Source organism: Ovis canadensis, chromosome 10 (assembly GCF_042477335.2).
Source record: "Ovis canadensis isolate MfBH-ARS-UI-01 breed Bighorn chromosome 10, ARS-UI_OviCan_v2, whole genome shotgun sequence".
Classification (NCBI taxonomy): domain Eukaryota; kingdom Metazoa; phylum Chordata; class Mammalia; order Artiodactyla; family Bovidae; genus Ovis; species Ovis canadensis.
Genome location: NC_091254.1, coordinates 97,322,326 through 97,338,152, shown reverse-complemented (window position 1 = coordinate 97,338,152; position 15,827 = coordinate 97,322,326). Strand labels below are relative to the sequence as shown.

The 15,827-nt window shown below is 43.7% G+C and overlaps 1 protein-coding gene across 4 annotated transcripts in view; it reads right to left on the bottom strand.

Annotated features, from left to right (window-relative positions):
* Nucleotides 1-15,827, bottom strand: part of MYO16 (myosin XVI) — a 526,459-nt gene that overhangs the window by 382,083 nt on the left and 128,549 nt on the right. For all 4 annotated transcript variants that reach the window (XM_069602005.1, XM_069602006.1, XM_069602007.1 and 1 more), the window contains exon 2: nt 8,949-9,212. In XM_069602005.1, the coding sequence (XP_069458106.1) occupies nt 8,949-9,174 (226 nt within the window). In that variant the 5' untranslated portion in view covers nt 9,175-9,212. The remainder of the gene's footprint in view (nt 1-8,948; nt 9,213-15,827) is intronic.

Sequence of the window (15,827 nt, the reverse complement as noted above, 5' to 3'; positions counted from 1 at the left end):
TTATATAGGGAACAAACCCTGTTGAAAACATCTGTAGAATGCTAAACAGCAAACACATAATGAAGTCAGTCCACTGCCGTTCACATTACTTTTAGTCAAAGCATACTGCGGACTAATTAGTAAAAACTGGTATCCAGGGGTAGCAATTCTAACAGAGGAATTGCGTTCCCATTTAAATATTTTGTTCATATAGAGAAAATTTCTCTCTCTCTTTCTCTCTCTAACTTGGTATAACTCAAAGAGAGTGAAATTAAAACCCCTAAAACAATTTAGAAAAAAATTTGCTTTCTAGATGGAAAAGAATTATTGAGCACATTTTAAATTGATGGAATACATTAAAATGACAGATTACACACTAAAAAAACACTATCTCCCTGAAGAGAACAATAAAGTGTTGAAGACACTAAATTTTTACTTACAAAGAGGGAACATTTAGAAAGTTAAACAGAAATCCATGAATTTCTTGTTAATGAGACACTATAAACCTCAGCACATATAACATGTTGTCCTTTGACAAAGTATGTTTGATCCCTTATACTCAGCAAGCCTCGGGGCTTCCCAGGTGGTGGTAGTGCTAAGAATCCGCGTCCTGGTGCAGGAGACCTAAGAGACCCAGGTTTGATCCCTGGGTCGGAAGATCCCCTGGAGGAGGGCATGGCAACCCACTCCAGTATTCTTGCCTGGAGAAACCCACGGACAGAGGAGCCTGGTGGGCTACAGTCCATGGGGTCACAAAGAGTTGAACACAGCTGAAGCAGCTTAGCACACACCCACTCAGTAGGCCAATGAAAGAACTGGAGACTAAGTGACGAAATAATTTAAGCAAATACACGCTCTGCAAAGTTTTTAATATAATTCAAATGGAAAGTTTTTTTCCAATGGCAACATTTTTTGGTGTCTCAATTGTATAAATGTATACATTAAAGTGTGTGGGTAGCTTAAAAATAAATAAAAGCATGACTACCGTGACTATATGAAAACTGCGACAAACCTAGGCAGTGTATTAAAAGGGAAGAGACATCACTTTGCCAAGGAAGGTCCATACAGTCAAAGCTGTGGTTTTTCCAGTAGTCATGTACGGATGTGAGAGTTGGAACATAAAGAAGGTTAAGCGCTGAAGAATTGATGCTTTTGGACTGTGGTGTTGGAGAAGACTCTTGAGAGTCCCCTGGACTGCAAGGAGATCCAACCAGTCCATCCTAAAGGAAATCAACCCTGAATATCCACTGGAAGGACTGACGTTGAAGCTGAACCTCCAATACTTTGGCCACCTGGTCCAAAAAGTTGACTCACTGGAAAAGACCCTGATGCTGGGAAAGACTGAAAGCAAAAGGAGAAGGGGGCAGCAGAGGATGAGATGATTGGATGGCATCACCAACTCGATGGACATGAATTTGAGCAGACTCTGGAAGACAGTGAAGGACAGGGGACCCTGGTGTGCTGCAGTCCATGGGGTTGCAAAGAGTGAAACGTAACATAGGGACAACAAAAGTTCATCTATTGGATACCCTCAATGTGAAATTAGGATCTGTGAGCCTCTGGGGGAGGGGGGTAGTTAGGTTTGGGTGAGGCCAGGAGGATAGAGTCTTTGTGATGGGATTACCTTATAAGTACCTTATTACCTTATAAGTACCCTTATAAGAAAAGACACAGGAGTCTCTCTCTCTCTCTCCATCATGGGAGTACACAGTAAGAAGGCAGCCATCTGAGAGCCAGAAAGAGAGCCTTAACAAGAACCGGACCAGCCAGCATCTCAGTCTTACACTTTCCAGCCTCCAGAACCATGAGAAAGTAATGTCTACTGCTGAAGCCACCAGGCCTCGAGTATTTTGTTATGGCAGTCAGAGCTAAGACAACCTCTGTGCACAGAAATTTTTATTTTTTATTTCAATACTGCACTAAAAATGTTTATCATTGACTACAAATTAAAACTCTGGCTGAATCTGAAGCCATTCAACTATTTCTTCATCATTTGATGGCAATATTGACCTTAGTTAATGAACATCATCTCTGCTTGCATTAGCAACAGAAATGCTTTCCTGGGAGAAGGAAACTTATATAAGTTGTATTTGAGGACATTTGTCTCTAACAATCTTCAGAAACTGATTGTGCTGTTTCACCCCTAAAGAATAAACAGGGTAGGGGCTTCCCTGGTGGCTCAGAGGTAAAGAATCCACCTGCCAATGCAAGAGACACGGGTTTGATCCCAGGTCTGGGAAGATCCCACATGGTGAAGGGAGAGTCGCTCAGCCGTGTCTAACTCTTTGCAACCCCATGGACTACACAGTCCATGGAATTCTCCAGGCCAGAATACTGGAGTGGGTAGCCTTTCCCTTCTCCAGGAGATCTTCCCTACCCAGGCATCGAAGCCAGGTCTCCCACACTGCAGGCAGATTGTTTACCAGCTGAGCCACAAGGGAAGCGTGGGAAAAGAGGAGTGGGTAGCCTATTCCTTCTCAGCAGATCTTCCCGATTCGGGAACTGAACCGAGGTCTCCCACGTGCCATGGTGCAATAAGCCCGTCCTGCCAAAACTACTGAGCCTGCGCTCGAGAGCCCACACTCTGCGACAACAGAAGCCACCGCAGTGAGAAGCTCACAAACCGAAACAAGGGAGTAGCCCCAGCTTGCCAAAACTAATAACTAAATAACTTTTTATAATAAATAAATAAAGGTCCATCTAGTCAAAGCTATGGTTTTTCCAGTAGTCACATGTGAATATGAGAGTTGGAACATAAAGAAGGCTGAGCACCAAAGAACTGATGTTTTTGAACTGTGGTGTTGGAGAAGACTCTTGAGAGTCCATTGGACTGCAAGGAGATCCAACCAGTCCATTCTAAAGGAAATCAGTCCTGAATATTCACTGGAAGGACTGATGCTGAAGCTGAAGCTCCAGTACTTTGGCCACCTGACATGATAAACTGACTCATTGGAAAAGACCCTGATGCTGGGAAAGATTGAAGGCAGGAAGAGGAGACGACAGAGGATGAGATGGTTGGATGGCATCACCGACTCGATGGACATGACCTTGAGCAAGCTCCGGGAGTTGGTGATGGACAGGGAGGCCTGGAGTGCTACCGTCCATGAGGTCACAAAGAGTTGGACATGACTGAGCGACTGAACTGAACTGAACTTATAGCATAGGGAACTGTATTCAATATCTTATAATAAACCAGGAAAAGAATATATTACATATAGAGAGCGTTATATACTTATATAACCCATATATGCACCCTTTGAAGTATATCTGAAACTAACACAACATTCTAAATCAACTATACTTCAATTGATCAAAAAAAAATCTCTAAAGAGCTCTCTATATTCTCTGGGGCCATTTCTGTTTTCCCACTCTGTTAGATCTCATACCTTTAAGATTTCTGCTTCTTACAATTCACCAAACCAATCATCTCCATATTCCTAAGCCTGATGGTCAAGACCCAACCTTTATCCCACTGGACTGAGCAGAAGAATTGGGAATAGTTGATTACTCATCCCTCCTTGAAAATTTCTCATTATTTAACTCCAAGAAAGGCACCCTCACCTCATTTTCCTCCTTTCTTCTGGGGGTTTTACCTCACTTCACTCAACTCTTAATACTGGAATTCCTTGAGACCCAGTAATTGTACCCCTATAATTTTATCTAAACGCACTCCCTAAGTGATACTATAATATCACTGGGCTTTTGATACCACCTGTACGTTCATCTATCAAGTTGACATCTCCAGCTGGTGCAACAGCCCCTCTTATTGTGACTTCCTAGAGGCACCGCTAACTCAGTTAATAGCATTTCATTTTTCTGATTGTTCAGGGCAGAACAAACTTGAGGTCATCCTTGAGCTTCTCAGTCCCCATGGCAGGTAAGATTTTGCTTCCATGAATTGCACCTTCTGATGTTATGCATGTGAATATGTTGCATGATCTGGGGGCAGAGAATTAAGAGTGCTAATGAGCTGCCCTTAAAATAGGGCCATTTCTCTGAATTCTATTATACAGATGAGCCCAATGCAATCACAGGGCCCCTAAAAGAAGAAGAGGAGGGCAAAACATCTGGTCAGAGAGATGTGAGCAAGGACAGAAAAGAAACAAGAGGAATTCAAAGCTTGAGAGACAGGTTCAACCTACCGCTGCTGATTCTGACAGTGGAGGAGGAGGCTAAGATTTCATGGATGCAGATGGCTTCCAGAACTGAGAAGGTTCTGCAGACAGACTACCCAACAGAAACTCCCAGAAGGGAGCAGTCCTGATGATAACCTTGATGTCAGCCCACTGGGACCCACACCAGACATCTGTCCTATGGAACCCTATGATAATTACTGAGATTATTTTCAGCTGCTAAATTTGCAACAACTTGTTATGGCAGCAATGGAAAATTATTATATTCCCCGTCACCGGTTCATCAGCATTTCCTGTCAGCTCTATTCTAAAAATGTATCCCCAAATTGACTATTTCTCACCACATCCTTGTTCCATTTTGGTCCAAGTCCCCATCATCTCTCGCTGAATTTATCAATAGAGCCTCCCAACCAATTTCCCCGCTTTTACCCTGGAAATCCTTCCATGAGTTCAAAATGCGGCAGCCAAGCCAGTTCTGATAACTCACAAGGGACAGCAGGTCTCTCTTCGGCTCAGATTCTCCAAAGGCTTGAGCAGGCGTGGGAAACAACAGCCAGAGGCCATCCCACGACCCTCCGCTTCCCCAAGGGGTCTGGCTCCTCTCCTGTCTCCCCACTTGTTCATCTGCTCCCACCACCCTGGCTCCTTTATCAAGCTGGGATGCTCCCCATCTCTGCACTCACCTGACATGCCCCTTCCCTCATATACCTTCAAGGCAACCGTGGACTCCTCAGCCTTTACCACCATCTGCACACTACACGGGGCTTCCCAGGCGGTGCTAGAGGCAAAGAACCCACCTACCAAAGCGGGAGCTGCAGAAGATGTAGGTTCAATCCCTGGGTGGGGAGGATCTCCTGGAGGAGGGCATGGCAACCCACTCCAGTATTCCTGCCTGAAGAATCCCCATGGGCAGCAGCGCCTGGCGGGTTACAGTTCATGGGGTCACAAAGAGTTGGACTCGACTGACGCGACTTGGCATGGACTAATCCTTTCAGACAGACCTCTGTGTGTGGGACTCTCGACTCTCTGCAGCTGCTCACCTGCATTGCTGCTCAAGGGGAATGATTTATTCTTTTCCTTCCTTCAAGTATCTAAACTTTAATCAACCATCAAAATCAGAGTCACTCAAAAAATCACAGCCACCAGAAAACGTTGCCCACTCTGCCACCTCCATCAGACTTCATTTTTAGTCACTGTTTTCTATTTTACTGATTTTTTTCTCTTTTTCTACTTAGATTGGAGTTTTTCTGAAGATAGGATTCATCTCTCTCCCTGCTCTTTGATTATCCAAGTGACAGCACAGTTCCATGCTTATAGCAACTCATTAAAAATATTAATTCAGATTTTATGGTTCCCATGTTTTCACAAATTATAGTACCTAACATAATATATTAGAGTTTCCTCTTGTTCTCTGGGTTTATTATTTTACAATGCTTAATTTCTTATTAACAGTAACTTCAGTTCAGTTCAGTTCAGTCGCTCAGTCGTGTCTGACTCTTTGCGACCCCTTGAATCGCAGCACGCCAGGCCTCCCTGTTCATCACCACCTCCTGGAGTTCACTCAGACTCATGCCCATCGAGTCCGTGATGCCATCCAGCCATCTCATCCTCAGTCGTCCCCTTCTCCTCCTGCCCCCAATCCCTCCCAGCATCAGTAACTTAGGTATTAATTTTTTCCTGTAACTATTTTACACAGAGGTCTTCCCTGGTAGCTCAGTGGTATAGAACTCAACTACCAAAGAAGAGATGTAAGTTTGATCCCTGGGTCAGGAAGATATCCTTGAAAAGGAAATGGCAACCCAGTCCAGTATTCTTGCCGACAAAATCCCATGGACAGAGGAGCTTGGAAGTCTACAGTTCATGGGGTCGTGAGAGATATGCCTTAGCAATTAAATAATTTTACATAGAAGGCTTTATAATTTTGTAAATATTTTCTTGCTGTTTCTTTACTTTTAAATCAACATAGGGCTTAAATCCACCTGCATTCAAATTTAGGAATTCTCCACCAACACCTGCTGGGTAAACTTGGAAAAATCGCTCACTCTTTCCCTTCACACCCATGGAAGGTACTGGGAGGGACAGGTGGGCATGCTGAAACTGACAGATAAGCCCTTGTCCCTTGATGTACATACAGCTTCACAGAGGAGACGGCCATTCAAAGAGGAGCTTCACACGAGCAGAGAATAATAAAACGGGAGGTGCAATGGTCTGGGACAGCCTTCTGTAAGATTTGACGCCTTGACTGGCTCTCAGCTCCTTCATGTGTAAAATAAGAGATTAGACTAGGCCGTTTCTTAGGTCCTTCCCAGCTAGGAGATTCTTTGTCACTCATTCTATATCACCAAAAAAAAAAATCTCATAACTTCTAGTTTGACGATCAAGCCCACACAAAACCATAAAAAGAACGGCTGTAGTCTTCTTATTACTGCAATTATTGTATAGAATGAACCGGCAGTCTTCTAAGATCCACAATTCCTCTTTGAAAGCTTTGGAGCCAAGAATGTTACTAATTTCTCCAGACTGGACAGGTTAGAATTATAAGTAGCTCAAGGGCCAGTTCTTCAGTTAAATGAGTTACACTCCCCCTGTCCCCTACTGCCTCCCACCCACAAAAAAGAAAATAGAAAACTTGTTTTCTAGGGATTTTTTATTTTGAAGTGTAATTAATGGGTCATGGGTCTGTATTGTTTGTATGCTTGCTTCAGATTAATTCAGCCAGTAGTTTTAGAGACAATCAAGATAAATTAACTTATATTTGATTCTTTGAAGCTTTCTACATTTAAACCTAAAGTTGGAGAGTTTCTCTCACTGGAACTTTGGAAAGTAAGACTGCAAATCAAACAAAAACATCATATAAAAGAATACACAAAAACTGAGAAACGTTTTAGTATTGTAAGGGCAACCAAAATTTTAAGTGTGTATTCTTAATAAGATGTGATAATAAAAGTCAACCAACTTTAAAGGATAAGACAATCGATTATTCTATCCTGCGAGTATTGGAGGTAAGTGACTTCACTACTCTATCTATCCAGCTAGAAAAGGCAGAGGAACCAGAGATCAAATTGCCAACATCCACTGGACCATGGAAAAAGCAAGAGAGTTCCAGAAAAACATCTATTTCTGCTTTATTGACTCTGCCAAAGCCTTTCACTGTGTGGATCACAATAAACTATGGACAATTCTGAAAGAGATGGGAATACCAGACCGCCTGACCTGCCTCTTGAGAAACCTATATGCAGGTCAGGAAGCAACAGTTAGAACTGGACATGGAACAACAGACTGGTTCCAAATAGGAAAAGGAGTACATCAAGGCTGTATATTGTCACTCTGCTTATTTAACTTATATGCAATGGCACTCCACTCCAGTACTCTTGCCTGGAAAATCCTATTGACGGAGGAGCCTGGTAGGCTGCAGTACATGGGGTCGCTAAGAGTCAGATACGACTGAGTGACTTCCCTTTCACTTTTCACTTTCATGCATTAGAGAAGGAAATGGCAACCCACTCCAGTGTTCTTGCCTGGAGAATCCCAGGGATGGGGGAGCCTGGTGGGCTGCCGTCTATAGGGTCACACAGAGTCGGACACGACTGAAGTGACTTAGCAGCAGCAGCAGCAGCAGAGTACATCATGAGAAATGTTGGACTGGAAGAAACACAAGCTGGAATCAAGATTGCCAGGAGAAATATCAATAACTTCAGATATGCAGATGACAAAAAGTGAAGAGGAACTAAAAAGCCTCTTGATGAAAGTAAAAGAGAAGAGTGAAAAAGTTGGCTTAAAGCTCAACATTCAGAAAACAAAGATCATGGCATCTGGTTCCATCACTTCATGGGAAATAGATGGGGAAACAGTGGAAACAGTGTCAGACTTTATTTTTTGGGCTCCAAAATCACTGCAGATGGTGACTGCAGCCATGAAATTAAAAGATGCTTACTCCTTGGAAGGAAAGTTATGACCAACCTAGATAGCATATTCAAAAGCAGAGACATTACTTTGCCAACTAAGGTCCGTCTAGTCAAGGCTATGGTTTTTCCAGTGGTCATGTATGGATGTGAGAGTTGGACTGTGAAGAAGGCTGAGCACCAAAGAATTGATGCTTTTGAACTGTGGTGTTGGAGAAGACTCTTGAGAGTCCCTTGGACTGCAAGGAGATCCAACCAGTCCATTCTGAAGGAGATCAGCCCTGGGATTTCTTTGGAAGGAATGATGCTAAAGCTGAAACTCTAGTACTTGGGCCACCTCATGTGAAGAGTTTACTCATTGGAAAAGACTCTGATGCTGGGAGGGACTGGGGGCAGGAGGAGAAGGGGACGACAGAGGATGAGATGGCTGGATGGCATCACCGACTTGATGGACGTGAGTTTGAGTGAACTCTGGGAGTTGGTGATGGACAGGGAGGCCTGGCATGCTGCAATTCATGGTGTCACAAAGAGTCGGACATGACTGAGCAACTGAACTGAACTGAACTGAACAGGTAATAATAAATTTTGTAACACAATCTCATTAGCAACAGGAACAATTTCATTGGGAAAAAATTTCATTAACAACTTGAACAATTTGCAAGGAAATCACTTGATTTTCAGGTAGGTAATTTTAAATATATATATATATATAAAACAATTTTACAAAAATTTTGCGTTTTTTCATCTTTACCAAGAGACTTGGGACCTTTATCTATGTTCACTGAAGAAAGCTATTTTTTTTCCTTGAATATTTCATATAGTTAAAAGAAAACCTCTCATATTTAAAAGCAATTCTATCTTGCGCTTCTCCACCAAAAAACAGCAAACAAACAATACAAAATGCCACCTCAGAAAACGATTGTCTTGTCCTTACCTTCTTTGTCATCATGGTGGATAATGGCGTCCTGGATCATGTCAGCAAGATTAAAGTGAACCTTCTGCTTCTTCCCATGCTTCAGCTTCTTCAGGAGCCCCTCCTGCTTCTGAAAAGCTTTCTCTCGCTCATAGTATGCTTTGACTTGCTCACAGCGCATGCGTTTCACCAGCCGCTGCCGTTGGCCCAGGGGGAGGGACTCCAGCAAGCACTGGTCAATTTCCATTTCATGGGATCGGAAAACGTTACATAGCTGAAAGCAACCTGAAGGAAACACAGTACAAAAGTCAGTAGACCTTTCGCTCCAGCCAAGACAGCAGCAATGCAAGCATCACCCATCATTCAAGTTGGAAACCCATCCAGTCCTCTGTGTGTTCAACAGCTAATACAGACCCTTTTAGAGACTCCTGGAAAAGCAAAGCAAGTGGATGTCTTACTCAAGACTGCAAGAGGGACGTCCCTGCTAGTCCAGTGGTTAGGACTCTGTGCTTCCACTGCGTGGGCATGGGCTGATCCCTGGAACTAAGATGCCACATGCTGTGCGTCATGGTCAAAAAGAAACAAAAATAAAAACTGATGCAAAAATTAATGATGAACAAAAGAATCAAAGCTAAAAAAAAAGACTGCATACTAGTAAAATAGATGACATAATGAGATATCAGTTCAGTTCAGTTCAGTCGTTCAGTCATGTCCAGCTCTTTGTGACCCCATGGACTGTAGTGCAGCAGGCCTCCCTCTCCATGACCAACTCCTGGAGTTTACCCAAACGTAGGTCCATTGAGCCAGTGATGCCGTTCAACCATCTCATCCTCTGTTGTCCCCTTCTCCTCCTGCCCTCAATCTTTCCCAGCATCAGGATCTTTTCAAATGAGATATAGATATGTAGTTTTGCTCAACATAATTGCTAACAATCCATCCTTTCCTTTTTCTTTAAATCCCTACCAAAGGCTTAAATATTTTACCACAGCATTAATGCCAACTAAACCTTACACGTTAAATTTTGGCAGGAAGCCATTCCAGGTCTTTGCAAACACCCTTATAAAACTACTAATGACTCTGCTGATCTAATGTAATAGCATATATGGTGGTGGTGGTTTAGTTGCTGAGTCATATACGACCCTTGCGACCCCATGGACTGTAGCCCACCAGACTCCTCTGCTCATGGGATTCTCCAGGCAAGAATAGTGGAGTGGGTTGCCATTTCCTTCTTCAAACAGAACATATCAATCAGTTCAGTCAGTTCAGGCACTCAGTAGTGTCTGACTCTTCTTGAGAGTCGAATAGAACATATGTATGCTATCAATGGTCTGTATGACACAGTGACCATTTTCCACCAATTTATTGCTGACCCCTTTTCCTTGTCATTAGTGACGTTCATTTCCAGAAGACCTAATGATGGTTAAGTATAAAGATTGTGCAATGGAAGACAGATTTTTCTCTTGGCAACTCAAAATCATGGACGGAACTGTTGCTGTCAAATCTCTATCTTATTAATATAACGATTAGCAAAAGTGAGTTCTCTACCATGGACCTGAACATCACCCCTTTCTATTTCCTATAAACGTGACCCAAAACACCTATAATGGATTATACAAACCATGTGTCAAAGTCTCTGTCTTATTAATATAGTGATTAGCAAAATGAGTTCTCTGTCCTGGACCTGAAAACCATCCCTTTCTCTTTCCTATAAACACCACCCAAAAGCCCTGTAATGGATTATACAAATTTGTATTGAAACCGGACAAAAGCTTGTGGGGTTCTCCTAGGTTAAAAAAAAAGCCTTCACTGATCCCTGGTTTTTTGTTTGTAGGAAAAAGGTTTCAGCCTCCTAGACCTGCCTTGAGTTCAAAAGGGCAGATTCAAACAGCCACAAATCAGAGGAGTGACAGAAATGCAAAAACAAAGGAAAGGGGCAGTGCAAGGACAGGGCAGTGACCTGGCAAGCTGCACATCTCCTGAAGGGTGCAGAGAACACTTTGACACAGATCTCTGAGTTCCTCTATAGGAACTAGGCCCTCTTCAAGAGGGACGATGGTAACTTCAGGCTGAGCACAGGCAAGCGGACCCCAGACTGGCTGGAACCAGAAGGCTGATGACTGAGACTGCCAGACACTATCCTGTTACCTCCCCACAAACTGATCAGAGGAAGGTCATGTACCCTGAAGACCTCCCTGCCAATTTTATCTATAAAAACTATTCCCTGAAATCCATCAGTGAGTTCAGGTCTTGTGAGCACAAGCTACCCATTCTCCTTGCTTGCCCCTGCAAGTGGGAGCTTGTTTGGGCTTACTGCTCATCAGGCACACAAACTTGGGTTTGACACTAGCATCTCTACCACGACATTAAAATTTTACTATCGGCAGAAAATAAATGTGAGGCCACTGAAAATTCTCAAATGTGGCTCGCAAATACAGGTTCAGATAATTGTTTATAGGTTCCTCTCTTAAGACATTTATGATGTAACTCTCAGGAAAGTCAAAGTCACTGCATGCACAAAAATGTGGCTGATCACAAGTCACGTCTGGGAAGATCATACCAAAAAGGTTGACTTCTTTGAAAAGATATGACATTCCTCTGACAGTAAGGAAAACTGTGACAAAGCTATTTTCATTTTTATTTCACAGACACTCTGAAAACCTTTATTCTCACATGCACCAGGCATAACCACCCCTGCTGTGCAGGAAAAGAAAGCCAAGTTGAAAGAGGCTGTGACTTGTCCAAGACCAAAGAGATGGTATTATCACAGAGTCAGAAATGTTCCATAGAGGCTCAAGACAGAGACAAAATAAAAGACAGTGATTCCTGAAAGCCAGATTTTATGTATATTATCATACATTACACATATGCACAAGGGAGGGAAGCAGAGATGGGGAGCTGTGTTTTTCTTGTTTGTTAGCAATGACGAAAGATATGTTTTAATAAAATGCTCCATAAGTCTTTGCAAGAGTGGTGTTAGAAGCATCAAATAACTACGCACAAAACATTCCCTTTCCAATGACCCAAACCCAAAGGGACACCAGGGGTTCTGAAATTATGACAAACGGCTCTCCAGTATGTCTGTTTGATAAAAGCCACGATCACGGCCATAGACAGATTGCCTGTGAGGGCACATGAATAATGGGCAGGAGCTATCCTCTGCCTTCACACCTGTTTAGAGGACATCATCAGGTCTGATTTATTGACTCTGATGCTCAGGACACTCTGACTTCCTGTGACTCTGCCAGTTTGTTAGTGGGTGCCCAGGGAATCATCGGAGCCGCGGGAAAACCTAAAGAAGTAAAACAAATGACACCGCAGAGCGCCCTGCGCTTATCAGCATGCAGTCCAAGGGGGAGGTTAATCTAATAAACTCACAGTGCTCCGGCTTTTCACTCTTAAAGAAGGGTCTCATGGTGAAATTTTCAATTAACTTTTGAGGAATCTGTGGATACAGCTGGTGATTCATTGAACACTCTCCACTGTCTCTAAAGGAGCACAGAGGGTTATTCCTAAATGAATTATTCCCTTATGATTTGGAAAAGCAGAAGCCGGGGCTGTCAAATTTCAAATCCGTGCATGTACCAAATATTGCTCTTTTAACACTTGTTGTTAAATTACCCCCCATGCTTTGATTTTAAGTGGTCTAACGTTTGATTTTATATTGCTGAAAATATACTGGGCACCGCAACTTTCTTTTTAGCTAATTATGGGTGGATCCTTTTTTGTGTTGTGTGTGCGCTCCATGAATCTATAAGATAGACACTAAAAATAGAGTCATGGGAAGCTTAGCTGTGAGGCAGTCTACTGAAAATCTATGCAACTTCGTAAACCAGGGCACTCAGAGTAACAGTAGTTAATTCTTCAGGTGATAATCTAAAGGGCCCAGGCAGAGGACAGGAGTCTGAACTGGGCCAGACTGGTTTTCTCCTGGGACAGGAATCCTGAGCAGGCGGTGGTTTCCAGTTGTGTGATGGGATTGACAGGGTAGTCTGCCCACCTACTGAATCAGGGGCTCTTGCCTGATACATATCCCAGTTCTTTCCCCACTATTTTGACTCTGTTTGCCTAGAAAAAAACACACGTGAACCACCAAAGCTTCACCTTTCTACAGACCTCTTTCTCTCAATAATACAGGAGTTCATTGGTAGGACAAAAACACACGCTGTATTAAAACAGGGCGTATTTTCATTCTCATACAAACTGACTACCTGAAACCAGTATTGTCGTCCTTTGGACAAGTGAGTGGACTTCATTTGCCAGGAGGTGGGGAGGGTGGGGGAGGAGATTCATATATATATATATATATATATATATATATATATATATATATATATATATGGTGACCCTCTAGTTCTAGATAAAAATGTACAGACAGCCACAGCCAGAAGTCCCTGCTCAGCAAATGTGCATCTCCATATGACAAAAACTGAGAGCCAGCAGGCAAAATACGTAAAGGAAAAAAGCCAAGAGCTATATTCAGAAATAAATGCGCAACATCTATTAAAAAATTAGTAGCCCCATGCATTGGTTTTGGCGGGCACCATACAATGTGCTGATTTCAGGACTTTATACTGTAGCCAACCAAAACTACAAATAGTAAGCTAAAGGAACTAGGAAACTGAACTCCTAAAGTTATTCTACTGTGCAACTACCAGAAATGCTTTCATCTCAGTTAGAATCGAAATCTTCATGTGGCCACGGCACACTCAACAGGGCAGATTTTTATGCTTATCTCTCCATGACTGCTGGGCCTCCCTGGTGGCTCAGATGGTAAAGAATCCACCTGCAATGCAGGAGACCCAGGTTCAGTCCCTGGGTCGGGACGATCCCCTGGAGGAGGAAATGGCAACCCACTCCAATATTCTTGCCTGGAGAATCCCATGGACAGAGGAACCTGGCAGACTATAGTCCATCAGGTTATCAAGAGTCAGACATGGAGGGGGTGGCCCCAAGATGGTGGAGGACCACTTTCTCCACCGCAAATTCATCAGAAGATCATTTGAATGCTGACCAACCTCCACAGAACAGCTTCTGAGGACACCAGGCACCAAGAAAGTCACCCGATTCTCTTCGAAAGGAGGTAGGACAGAAGATAAAAGACAAAAGAGACAAAAGAGTTTGGGACGGAGACCCGTCCTGGCGGGGGGCAGTCGTGAAGGAGGAGAAGTTCCCAAACAGCAGGAAACACTGTCACCAGCAGGTCTGTGGGGAGTTTTGGAATCTCAGAGGGCAACATAACTGGTGGGAAAACCCACAGAATATGCACCTACCTGCAACTGCCAGCAGAGAAGTAACCCAGACCCTTGTGTCTGCCATCAGCAAGTGGGGGCTGGACAGGGAGGTGTGGGGTGCATGCTTAGGGTCAGGAACAGGCCGGAATGCCCGGAAGACAATCTGAGGGAGCTAACGTGAGCTAGCAACCCAAACTGGAGGGTAGCCAGGGAGAGAGATGAAAAAAAAGAGAGAACTTTCCCATGAAAAGCTCTAACTTAAAGCACAGCCGGACCCACTCACAGAACAAAGGACGGAGCGAACACCAAAGGAGAGCTAGCCAGCTGTGGACTGGTCCTCCTGCCACTGGAGGCAGAGAGGCAGGCGGGTGACAGCCGGAGTTGGAAGGCAAGGGGCAATCTGGGCACCAGAGACGGCATCCTCCACCAAGCTGTGAGCAGGCTCCCAGTTGCTAACCATGTCTTCCTGGGATACTGGCTGGCTGACATCTGCCAGGAGGGTTGCAGCCGGAGATCAGCTCTCCAGAGGAGACACACGGCACACCTGAGACGGTACTCTTGCGATGCACCCAGGAGCGGCCAGGACCGGGGAGGTGATAATACCCACAGCCCAACTGGAACAGTGTGCTCACCAAGCACCTGGTCGCCTGAGCTGCTCAGACCTGGAAAGGGCACAAAACGCAGGCCCAGCTGAGTCTGTGCCTTTGTGGAGTACTCAAGAGCCTGAACCTGAGGAGCTTAGACCTGGGAGGTGCACGAAACCCAGGGCCTGCTTTGGACAGTTCCCCTTCAGAGCAACCTGGCGCCTGAGCAGTGTAGACCCAGAAAGCACACACTGCCGTGAGCTGGGGTAAACCCAGTGTGGTCCATACACTGCGAGCACTCCCCACACATGAGTGATATTTGTTTGGAGTGTTCCTCCCTCCCCACAGCACAACTGAACAAGTGACCACCTTCGTCCCCTTGTGTCAGGGTGGAAATTAGACACTGAGGGGCTTGCAAACAGAGGAAGCCAAAATAAACAAAGAAGAGGGAGCCGCTCTGGAAATGACAGGTGCAACAGATTAAAACCCTGTGCTTAGCACTGACTAAGCATTGGAAGGGGCTTATAGACCTTGAGAAATATAAGCTGGAACAAGGAACTGTCTGAAACTGAACTGACCCCACACTGCCCTCAACAGCACCAGAGAAATTCCTAGATATATTTTTACTATTATCATTTTTTTAAATTTTTTAATTTTTACATTCTTTATTACTCCTTAAATTTTCATTTTTATAACCTACTATTACCTTGCAAAAAAAAGAGACCCTATTTTTAAAGCAAATATATATATTTTTAATTTTTGTGATTTTATATTTTTAATATTGTATTTTTGAGAGTCTAACCTCTACTCTAGATTTTTAATCTTTTGCTTTTTGGTATTTGTTATCAATTTTGTACCTTTAAGAATCTAGTCTTCAGCACCCATTTTCACTTAGGGGTGTGATGACTGGCTTGAATGCTGTCTCCCCTTTGACTCTCCCTTTTCTCCCCTGAGTCACCTCTATCTCCTCCATCCTTCTTCTCTTCTCTGCTTAACTCTGTGAATCTCTCTGGGTGTTCTGGGCTGTGGAGAACACTTAGGGAACTGATTACTGGGTAGATAGGTCTCTTCCCTTTTGACTCCCC